The sequence below is a fragment of the Topomyia yanbarensis genome, chromosome 3 (assembly GCF_030247195.1).
Source record: "Topomyia yanbarensis strain Yona2022 chromosome 3, ASM3024719v1, whole genome shotgun sequence".
In the NCBI taxonomy this organism is placed as follows: Eukaryota; Metazoa; Arthropoda; class Insecta; order Diptera; family Culicidae; genus Topomyia; species Topomyia yanbarensis.
The window spans coordinates 74,319,755-74,332,232 of record NC_080672.1 but is presented as its reverse complement, the minus strand read 5'-3'; the positions used below and the strand labels follow the sequence as shown (position 1 = coordinate 74,332,232).

Genomic DNA, 12,478 nt, shown 5'->3' with positions numbered 1-12,478 from the left:
GATCATTTTAGATATAACACTTTTAAAGAGCCGACAGCTAATTGTGCAATTATTTATGAATGATAATAATAACTACATATTTAGGATGCATCAGGATTCAGCAGCATAACAAACAATCGAGAAACTTTCGCATATCCATTAATACCTCGAAACCAAAACTGCACAAAGTTCATTTGATAGTCGGTGTGGGCAATGTTGCCAGAACTTCGGTCGAAAATAATTTATTTGCCTTAATTGCAATAATCACATTTTGTGGTTTTAACCGTTTAAGTATTGTGATGGAAGAGCTATATGGGAAATTCCTATGGGACCACACTAACCACCTAAAACCAGATTGGGATGAAATTCAACAGCAGCCAATTGAAGCATTGCATCAATCACTTCAAATTTGGAAGATGGTGGACATCGGTCAAGAATTTGATGAGAAATAGGTGTGAAATTAACTGTGAACATTGGCAAGTTCCTCGAGGATCAAGACCATCCTAGGTGGTCAATGTGATCAAAGCGACTTCTGGCCTGGAAATCTATGTAATTTATCGTCAATTTTAATAAGTTTTGCATCATATAGGCATCATGGTGGATCCAGTCTATATGCAGATTACTCTATTACCGCATTCCTCATCCAGTAACTCAGGAACTGAATGTCGTATCAAAACTAAATTCAATAGTAACCTATGACTTTCATTTGAGACTAAGTTTGAGAAAATCGGTTCGGTTATCTTTGTGTGACCGATGTGCGATTGTTGGTAACATAACTACACAGTGTGTAGTACACACTAATAAGCAAACACACATTTGCCGAACTCAACGAATTGAGTCGAACGGTATAAGTTTGGACCCTTCGGGCTTCTGGTAAACAGTTGATTTTCAGTGTGATTGCCTTACCTTTCTATATGAGTAAGATTAAATGTTTTATATGGGAAATTGACGTGTGATCGGATTCTTTTATTCAACTCCGGAATCAATACTTCGGGTTTCCTGAACGATAAATTAATTTCCAATATGAACGTACAGCACATCATCACAATTCAGTCATGAAAATAGACAATAAATGCTTCTATTCTAGCATTCCTCCTTGATTTGTTTTGTTTTACGGAATCGTACGCATTGTTGGAATACACAAGTATATGATTAGTTGATAAATAACGGATCGTTGCTTAAATATCTGGTCCATCTTCGATAGTTCGTGTAGGAAGCAAACGAGCGCAGTAGTCTTCACTTTGTTATTTTCAGGGTTGCACATGCAGTTTTAAATGTTCGTTGCTCGGATGGTATTGTAAGGGAGGACGCATCCACCGGGTAATGCCGATCGGGCTTACATTGCTTTGGACTGAGCAGACAGATTTCTTTGTTTGTTTGGTGCTTGTTTGACCAACTAGGGAACAAGGACACGGGGCATTAGGTATGCATAGGGAGGACGCATGGTCTTGTTTGAGTGGCGTGATGACTTCAGTCTTGCATGAGGGTTGAGATTTGACCATTCGCGAGAAGAATCGAGGGCAAGTTACCAATTTCCCTCAGTAATATCAGCACGAAGAAATTATTTCATATCCTTGTCGTTAAAACGATCGATATTGTTTAGTTGTGGCCCTAGTTCGTTTCCACTCTTGTTTTTTTTCCATTCGAAAATTTTTGTTGCTTTTCGTTTTGCTCCTTTTAACTCAGTTTTACATTCCTGTTGTCATATTATGTTTGCAGTTTATTGAAAATCTCGCTTATTACAAAACCATTATATATGTGCAATTCCAATTATGTACAAGAATGGTGCATGACACAAAAAAAAATTAAGGCGCGCAAAAGTATAAGATTCCACATTTTTTCAAACGATTGCCGGGTAAAATGGCACCAACACGACAGAAACTACGAAAAATTCGTCGCGTGATAGCAAAGTAAACTTTATCGATTTATTAAAATATAAGCAGTGCTCCTTATACCCGGCTATCCGGAGTTCAAGGTGCTTGTTTTGCTAATCGTATTAATACAACAAACGATAGATTTCCCAAATTCTCGGCAGCCGGCTGCCCAGAGCAATTATTACATGATAACGCTATTGGCACACTTGCTAACAACTCTCCTCTTCCAGTGATACATATGGAGATGCAGAGGATTCCTCGGTCTCTAGTAGCAATATGTATCGGACTAACATTCTTTCCTTTACCAGAAGATCTGCATTCGGACGAGGCCGGCGTCGGTATTGATCAGCATGCAGGGATCAATATAGGTTGCACAATGTGGCTCATCATGCTATTCCCAAGCATGTAGTTCCAATGAACATTTTGCAATCTCAATTGGTCCTGGTCAATCACGAAGTAGCTCCTTTTAAATGCAAAGATCTCAGAAGAATTTTAGCCGTTTTTTGCGAAGATTTCGCAATTAACACGGTTTTTTCAAAAAATATTCCTTTTGAACGCAAAAGACTCTTATGCTTTAATGGGCAGTATTCTAAGTCGACGATCTGACAAGATTTGTTGGAATAAACGAGTGTTTCTTATATAATAAAGCATATGCAATGTAATCTCGTGAATGGTAACTTTTGAGAACCCCTCCCAGGAAGAGGTCAATTCGTATTGCTCATATATGAAATGCAATTATTATGTACGAAGGCCATTTGTAACAAATTCTTGTCGAGAAATGTGAAACTGAAAATGGCCAAATGTTGGTACCCCCTGTAATCTGGATTTACTCCGAGTAGTAACTCCGAATGCAATTTTAAAAGCATTTTCTAATATTGGAATAATTTCCGGTTCTCATACAAAAAATTGCATCACAATCGATTCAACAGAAAATGTTGTGGCCAATTGAATGTCGATTTTGGTGTATCGAAAAGGGTTTGCTAATTTGAAGGTTAGTACACCTCGATACACTCTACATTCGAAGGGACCGCTGTCGAGCCCTTTTCGTCTCGGATTGCTCTACAATTCTCGAACGCTTGGTATTCTGCAAGCGAAAACTTCGTAATAACTCTCTCCTGCGGTCACCTTTCACGAGAATCAGCTCACAGCGCTGTCACCGGGATTCAGCAGATTTCAAATGAAGTTTTTTGATCAGAAGTCGGTGTCATTGCATTCATTACATAATAACAGACAATAATTTGTGATTAGCCCACTTTTGATATTTTTTTACTTGGGCCGTTCTTGGACTGAGCCCTTCCAATAAGATTGCAGAGATAATAATCCAATCATTGAGATATCAAGTTGCCACACCAATGATAAACTTCATACTACTGGTAGCATGTATGTATTCTATGAGGAGATTATCAGAAATCAAATTTACTCATCGATTTGGTGCACAATTTTTCGCAGGAAGTTGCATCTGCGTACGAACATGTACAACGTTTTCCTGATTTGGAGCGTGTATAGGGAAAACAGCTAACTGTCTTCAATATTAGTTTGTAAACAGACAGGCGATGAAAATGGCTTCGTGAGAAAAAAATGGGATCGTAACAAGCAAAAGAAACTTTCTGAATTATTCTGAATTGACGAGCTTCCGTTGTATTGTGCAGTCGAACGGGTTTCGAACTGGCGAAACAGATTTTTTTTGCCATTCCAACTTCAAATGTCAAACTTCCGGTACGGTTTAACCTCAATTGAATTAAGATTGCACTTGCGATTGCAAGAAACAACTTCACAACCATTTTCATCATTTAATTTCACTTACGTCAATCCACTGCTCCCCGGGGAAGACAACTATCAGTTCGGCATTTGCTTCCAACGTCTGGAAGTAATCCTCATCGTCCACCTCAGTTCCGTCCGAGTCCAGGTGGATGTTTGGCAGTTCGGGGCGGCCAAATTTTTCCGCTGCCTTGGCCCGGACTTCGTCCAGGGTGCCAGCGACGACGGCTTTTTTTATGGCACGGGTGACGTCTTTGATCTGTGGGGTTGGAGAAAGTGATTGTTGTTAGATAAATATAAATATGTAATTCATTCAAATGTTAATATAGACTGTTGAAAAAAGTGTTACAAACAATTTTCAAGTAATTTAGCAATTTGTACTTTTGTAAACGCGAGAAACTACACTTGCAGATCACGTTATTTGCCTACATTTCTAACTGGGCGGTGTTAGGCAACTCTTGATTAAATGACAATTTATTGATAGTGTAAAATTTGAATCGCTGTATTTTTGCAGTCTTTAAAGTTTTACTAAATTTTATTTTTCCATAACACTTTGTTACTTTTCAACAATATAATTTATTTGGACACTTATGTTTCTCCCTTTTCACTCGCACATGCTCGAAAGCACTCGATAGTCTAGAACTCTAAACATCTTGGTCCTAAAGTATACAATTCCATTCCACCGAGTCATATGATTTACAGAGCGTACCAAATTTGTGAAACATAAACATATATCGTTTCGGGTGGAGAACCATCTCAGTAAACAGCTGACTACGTGACTTGTAGCTAATGTTTTATTCAAATTCATCGCTTCTGTGCCATACTGCACCTGAGGAATTTCGGAACCCAAACTGTTCTGGCTCGAACAAACTTCCGTCCTCCACGTGTAGGACACAAGCAATTACTAACACTATGGCTTAGTGTATGTTATAGCTTACTAGCGCGGTGTCGGAACGATAGGTCCTGTTACGAATGCATAAAACTAATTTCCAAACTGAGCAAGTTCAGATGAAACATGGTTCTGTACCGTGGCGACATTATGGAGCTTTTCAGCGTTGTGCTACTATTTATTGTCAAATTTTAGGCATCGGGGAAACCAACCAACAGTATAGGCTTTAGTTAAACGAGTGGAAATGTATGGTTGGGTGTATTGTTTTTGGCAAGGTTGAAGGAGCCGAATGGTCACAATTTTTGCAAGATGATGTAATTTTCTACGTGGAGACGACGGTAGAGTTCTATTTTGGGATGAAGTGCGTTAAAAAGGAAGATGATTTCGCTTACGTAGCCTAATATGCAGACACTGTTGCTGATGACGATGTTACTATCTTAAACCAACTTATTTATAACTAAGAGATAAAAAGACATTATTACACATTTTTAATTTATAATTATTTGTGAGCAAACAATATTTTATGGAGGAGAAACGGGTATTTGTGATGGACATCGTAATTAAATTGAAAAATTCACCATCTCCCCACCACTCCCACTGGTTCGATTCCCCATTTTGACATGTGCTGAAATATTTCATCGTTAGTTCGCTGATGCTGCGAAAGGTACATTAAATGCACATAATGCATCGAGAGGATATGATGTTGAGGGGTATATTCTATCTAATTTATACGAAAATATTGAATAATCATGTGAGTTCATGCAGCTTGCACCGATTTTGAAATGAAAAAATCACTAGGTAACCCTGTTCCCAGAAACGACATGTTCCACTCATATTTTCTACTGAATCCAGCATTAAAATATTTTCCATGTCGCATTCTGAAGCATTCGTAGAGGAAATTCCTTCGAGCCGTAGAATGCAGCTGCATGCAGCTAGTGACGACAGATAATTTTAGCTGACAGGTAAGCGGAAGATGGATTGTTTCGCTCTAATGACGTTTTTCGGAATGTTGAAAGTCCGTGAACGTGGCACAAGAAACGGGCGTGAGCACGAAATTATGCATTCAATTTGCCTTTTCGAGCATTAGTAAGCGGCATTTGTGCTGTTGCATTATCCACTGTTGTAGCTCGTTTGTAAATCAGCTTTCCGAGTTAAACGTGCGAACTTAATTAATGGCGATTTCGCTTGAACCTGAAACTGAGTCAGGTTCTAACCCCAACTGCTGTCAGTTCATACATTTTGACAGCAGTTGGGGTTAGGAACTGACTCAGTTTCGCCTCAAACGAAAACCACATAAGTTTCCTGTGAGGATGGATTACGTGGAAAAGTTGGTTTTCGGTGAAGCATTGATGGAGGAAGTTTACCTCTAATCCCACAAAACATCTCCTCACTGTAGTGGGTGAAAGGACAATAGTGATTTCAGCTTATTTTGGGCAGGATGACGGATCCGAAATAGTCTTATGGCATTTTCGTTTTTGACAGGCACTACATTTGCTCAAGCTTGGGTGTAATCAGTCTATTTATCATTACATCGGTGTAGCACCAGCTAAAAACGAAAGCGCTATTGGATCGTACACATTTGGAGCAACACCAGATGTTGCTTTGAACGGTTGTCCAAAACGATCGATAAACAATTCTTTTTTCAATACTTAATGGCTTCCGTTTAATTAATCTTTTCGATCTGTTTGCCCCGGTGGATACCATTAAAAACCTGTTTTAATCCACCTAGCGGTGCAATTGTGCCTTTCTCATTTCTCTAAACTATGGTACGGAGGCTTTTTATGTTCAACATACTTGTGGAAATGTCCATTACATTCTTAGTACACTTATACACAATGGCATGCCAGCCACGAACTTGATGAGCTACGTGTCGACGGTGAAACACTTGAAACAAAAAAATATCATACTCCATTAGCCTAATCAGCATTAGATCAATGTTATCTGCTTGCTAACTCATTTTGTCATGCGGGGGTGGGTATGTGAGGAGGACGAAAGTCCCATGAACGAACGACTCCCCAGCTTAAATTGGTATGCTTTGTGATATAGTGATGGTTTAAAGATGATGGGGTTGAAAGGAAGGGGTATGAGGGCTGGATGGGGTGGTGGTCTGAGGGGTGATTTAAGGAGATTTTTAAAGGAGGGGAGTGAACAGTAGAGGAGGGGGTGTAACCCCTCTCCGTAAACTATCAACTACGCCCCTGTTAAAATCCAGAAACCTTATGCGAGTCGAAAAAAAAATTTGGCCGGGATTAGGTTGACGTTTTTCAGAGTGATTGCATAACCTTTCTATATGAGAAAGGCAAAAATGTGCCAAAATCCAAAAAAGTGAAACGTCGTCAATTTTTTTTTTCGAGTTTGCATCAAATCTCGACGTTTCATGCACCTTGAACACATTTAGCATCAAAAAAAAAATTCTATTTTTAATTTTTCCTATAGTTTATATGAGAAATTTCTGTGTGACCGCACTCTGAAACCCGTAATTCCGGAACCAGAATTCCGATCGATCCAAAATTCAATTGCAGCCGATGGGAAGGTTGCACCTTTCATTTGAGACTAAGTTTGGGCAAATCGGTCCAGCCATCTCTGAGAAAAATGAGTGACATTATTTGACACATACGCACATACATACACACACACATACACACACATACACACATACATACACACACACATACACTTTTTCCGATCTCGAAGAACTGAGTCGAATGGGATATGACACTCGGCCCTCCGGACCGGGATTAGGTTGACGTTTTTCAGAGTGATTGCATAACCTTTCTATATGAGAAAGGCAAAACGTCTTTTTAGATGGTTTTCACGACGCCACCCGCGGCTAAGAATCGGACAACCTCAATTGATTGATAAAAGAAAATATTCGTCTGTTATTGGGAAGATAATTGCTTTTTCGCTTCAGATACTATGGTGCAGTCGAGTGCCAAGACAAAAATGATCCCCATGTTTGAAGCTTGTATGGGTTTTTCGACAATTAATACTAGCTCACACTTTCACCACTAGGTGGCACTACATGCATCAGTTTTTCACTAGAAGTTAAAATAAGAAAGATATTGCTTTCGCCTATAACTTTGTCGAAGATTACAAATCAATCCCACTTTGCAGGGAGAAGCTATTGAACTTTTAATGCAGTGATGTCTGAGTTTGTTTTGTATGCGGTCTAACAGTACATGGTGGTGAGGGATTCCACGAGAAACCGGCCGACCACAAAATAGCACCATCGCTGAATCGAACAAAACTTTGCAGTGTGTTCGGTTTACAAAACAATAAAAAGTCAATTTTTAAAAAGACGTAGATATTTTTGCGTACATTACTTTCATAAAAATGTTGTTCGATTACCGTATTTTATACAGCGAAACAATTTGAGAACCAGTTACGGGGAATAAATACTTTTGCATGAAAAAAATGTGTCATTTTTTACAGAAACTAAAATGTATGTTGAAAATTTAAATTACAAAAAAACCATTTTTAAAATTTATTATATTTTGTCAACAAAAACCTTAAGAGAAAAGAAACATTTAGAATGTGATTGCATAATGGAGAACTTATCAGTAAATTTTTCGATAATGGTCTTATTGGAGCTGTAGAGCTACGGTGTCGGCAGGACTCCCCGTCAGAATCGCTCACTACAATTGCAGACGAGACGGGAAATAGCACCCACTAAAACACTGACCATTTTGAATATTGTAGAAATGACATGAATTCCTAAAAGTTGTTCAATAAAAGATGAGAATTTTTCAGTCATGTTGCTAAAAAACAAAAAAATTCAACGAATTCAGTATTTTTTATTCAAAACAATTTTTTTTTATCTTTAAAAAAACGTCAATGCATATTGGAGAAGGGGCCCTGGTCAGCCATGCGACGCAACTTAGTCGCGATGCTCTCACAAAAAATATGGACATCAACATGAAACATACGCTTGGGAGCACGATAGGTAAGCCGTTTGGTGGCACTACAGGTCACTACTGATCGTCTCACAGTTAATCAATCGCGTGAGCCGGAATGAACAACTTCAATTCCACACTCTGGTGATGACGAGGCCACCGAAGAAGTCATTAGCAAGTACAAAGCTAGACGTAGCTGCCGAAACAACATGTGTTTTCAACATTTTATTTCACATTATTTGCCACTTCAAATTTTATTACCTGAACGACGACGATTTAATTTTTAAATAATCTGTAGTATTAATAGTCTTCAAGTAAAAGTTCAACCAGTGATTTCCTAAACGTGTACATTGTTTAATTTAAGCTCGAATATAGTTATTGGATTTAGCTTGAAAAATATTGGGCCAGGCATAAAACCATTATTGCCGAAACGTTGCCAGATGTATAACCTTTCCATCGAGTGCTTGTTTGTCACAATCAGTGCAAAAATACCTTCGCACGAGCTCGTCAAAGAAAACTGACCTCCTTGACCCCACTCCACTCTACATATAGCAAAAACGAATTTTTAGAAAATCCTTCGAAAACGAAGGGGAAATGCGAAAGATTCTTTATACGGGTCACGCATGCTCGCTTATCAGTCGATGCTCAGTTGCAAAATGAGCAACAAGTTGACTGTATTGTCCAGACGACACAATAAGCGGTAGACGCTATGGCTTTTCAGCAACGTTGGCATTTGCATACATACTCGCACCTAAGTGACTCAATCAAATACGGGTAGTTCACAAATAGAGGTACCGTGTGTTCGTTTTAATCATTCGTCGCTCGAATATTAAACGAGCAACGTCATGGCTATATCGTGCGGACGGTACAATCGTTCGTGTACATGCAGCGTTTCGGTTCGCACGGTGGGGTGGGGAGCGCACGATAGACTGCACACAGCAGGGAAACGGATGCAAGTTTTACACGGTTCAACTGTGTGCGAGATGATGCCGCCACTGGCGAAAATGCATAGCGTCCAACAACAACTTAAATTTGCTGTTCTAGGTCACCGACGGCCAACCAAACTTTCGTTGACTACATTGACAACCATAGACGGTTCCGGAAGTGCCCGGGAAAAGCGGCCATCTTTCAAAATTTACGAACTCACATCAGTTTCCCGGAAATGGTTGGGTCGATTTTCACAAACTTAGTCCCAAATGATAGCTATAATATCCCCACAGATGTCTATAAAATTTCGTACGGGTCGCTTATATGGGTCCGGAAATATAGACTAAATCGTCCGGTCACATATGAAATTCCCATATAAGCCGGAACTCAAATTTTTCATTTTTCCCATGAAATTTCAGAAATCGAATTCGTATTGTTGATTTAAAATGCATGAAACGTCGAGATTTTATGTTATATCGAAAAAAATTTTCATAAAAATCGACTTTTTGGGACTGCCGATTTCGCACCTTTTTGCCTTCCTCATATAAAGAAAGGCTATGCAATCACTGTAAATTTTTTAACCGAGGCCCGGAGGGCCGAGTGTCATATACTATTCGATTCAGTTCGTCGAGATCGGCTAATGTCTGTGTGTGTATGTATGTGTGTGCGTATGTGTGTGTCATTTAAACTCACACAATTTTCTCAGAGATGGCCGAACCGATTTTCACAAACTTAATTTCAAATGAAAGGTATAACGCTCCCATAAGCTGCTATTGAATTTTTAGTTCATCCGACTTTCAGTTCCAGAGTTACGGATTGGAGAGTGCGGTTACACAGTAAGTTCTCATATAAACTGGTAACACCATGATGTCTAAATTATTAAAATGGGTACAACATTGTTTGGATTTGCAGGTCTAGATCACTTATGACCAATCAAAGTTGATTTGACCACATTGGCCACCAATGACGATTCTTAATACCTCCGGGGAACTCGCCTAGTCTCTAAATTATTAGCACACCTAGATCCATGGTGGCTAATCAAGAATTTTTTAAATATATTGTCCACTATCGACGGCTCCGGGTATATACCAGAATCAGTTCGTCGGTGATGACTGAACCAATTTTCACTACCTTAGTCACAAATGCAAGATATAATATGGGGTTGGATGTTTTTCCTGCCCTTGATCCCCTCCCCCATACCCTTCCACTCCCCCGGGCCTCTCGACAAAACGATTCGAGCCAATATATTCCGATTCCCATGGGATTTATTTTTTTAAGAATGTAAATACTGTTTATCCAATAATGTAGTAAAGCATATAAACATTTATCGTCGGTGTGGTTTCAAAAAATGCAACAACGTCATGCGTGGTATTGATGCGATGAACTTTTTATTTTGTTCAAACCAATTTATGTATCATTGATTCAATAAATTCCTTACTTTCACTTACACAGCTGTTTTCGAAATTTAAAAACGAAGAAAGTGATGTATTATACATTCCTTTTGTTTGCATTTTTACCTGCGAAAAATGCGATCAGACGCGTGGGGTACATTTATACCCCAGTGCAACATTCTATAGTGGAAAACGCAAGTGCAACGTTCTAGGGTTAAGAATGTAATAGACATTTCCACAATTATATTGAACATAATCGGTCATGGTCATAGTTTGAAGAAATGGTAATGGTAATGGTCATAGTTTGAAGAAATGAGAAAGGCACAATTGCACCGTTAGGTGGATTAAAACAGGTTTTGCCTTTCTCAATAGAAAGGTATTGCAATTGCTCTGAAAACCGACTTTTTAACGGAGGCCCGGAGGGCCGAGTGACATATACCATTCGATTCAGTTCGTCGAGTTCGGCAAATGTCTGTGTGTGTATGTATGTGTGTATGTATGTATGTGTGTGTGTATGTGTGTGTGTATGTGACCAAAAATGTCACTCATTTTTCTCAGAGATGGCTGAACCGATTTTGACAAACTTAGTCTCAAATGAAAGGTGCAACGTTCCCATAGGCTGCTATTGAATTTCTAATGGATCCGACTTCCGGTTCCGGAATTATAGGGTGATAAGTACGAACACGCAGAAAATGTCGATTTTAATAAATTCTGCAATGAATGTATAAAGGTGAAAATTTTTCCAAAATATGACCACAACTGCTTCGATTTGTAGTATTAGGTCACTAACATCCATTCAAAGTCTATTTGGCCACATTGGCCACCATCCTCGGTTCCGGAAGCCCCGGCGGAAGTATCTAAATTCAGAATAACATTCACATCGGTTTCTCGGAGATGGCTAGACCGATTCGACTAAACTTGGCCTCAAATGAAAGGTATTGCGTCCCCGTAAATAGCTATTTAATTTCATCCCGATCCGACTTCCGGTTCCGGAGTTACAGGTTGTGGCGTGCGATCACATAGCAAATTGTGATTCAAACCGATACTCCGATGAAAGCAAAAAAGGTAAAAATTTCGCTAAAATGTCTCTCAAACAACTTAAATTTGCTGTTCTAGGTCACCGACGGCCAACCAAACTTTCGTTGACTACATTAACCACTATAGACGGTTCCGGAAGTGCCCGGGAAAAGCGGCCATCTTTCAAAATTTACGAACTCACATCAGTTTCCCGGAAATGGTTGGGCCAATTTTCACAAACTTAGTCCCAAATGATAGCTATAATATCCCCATAGATGTCTATAAAATTTCATACGGATCGCTTAGGGACGATCCATAAATGACGTAGCATTTTTGAGTGATTTTAAACGCCCCCCTCCCCCATCGTAGCATTTCGTCACAAACCTCCAAATACCCCCCTTGGTAACTACGTAGCTTGACGGTAATTCTCCCCCCCTCTTGTCCCCGTAAAATTTAAAAAAAATAAAAAACGATGTTAGTTATTCCCCTTTAAAAAAGCTACGTAGCGTGACATGACCCCCTACCCCCCTGTCGTCACACATCATCACAAAATACAATACTCCCCCCTCCCCCATATAATGCTACGTCATTTATGGATGATCCCTTATATGGTTCCGGAAATATAGACTAAACCGTCCGGTCACATATGAAATTCCCATATAAGCCGGAACTCAAATTTCAGAAATCGAATTCGTATTTTTGATGCCAAACATCTTTAAAATGCTTGAAACGTCGAGATTTTTTGTTATC

The 12,478-nt window shown here is 39.2% G+C and overlaps 1 protein-coding gene across 1 annotated transcript in view; it reads right to left on the bottom strand.

Annotated features, from left to right (window-relative positions):
• LOC131687003 (DNA fragmentation factor subunit alpha-like) overlaps positions 1-5,114 on the bottom strand; it is a 37,484-nt gene extending 32,370 nt beyond the window's left edge. The window contains exons 1-2 of the mRNA XM_058971038.1: positions 5,079-5,114; positions 3,658-3,870 (exon numbers count right to left, since the gene is read on the bottom strand). Of these exons, the coding sequence (XP_058827021.1) occupies positions 3,658-3,870; positions 5,079-5,114 (249 nt within the window). The remainder of the gene's footprint in view (positions 1-3,657; positions 3,871-5,078) is intronic.
• Between the last annotated feature and the right edge of the window lie 7,364 nt (positions 5,115-12,478).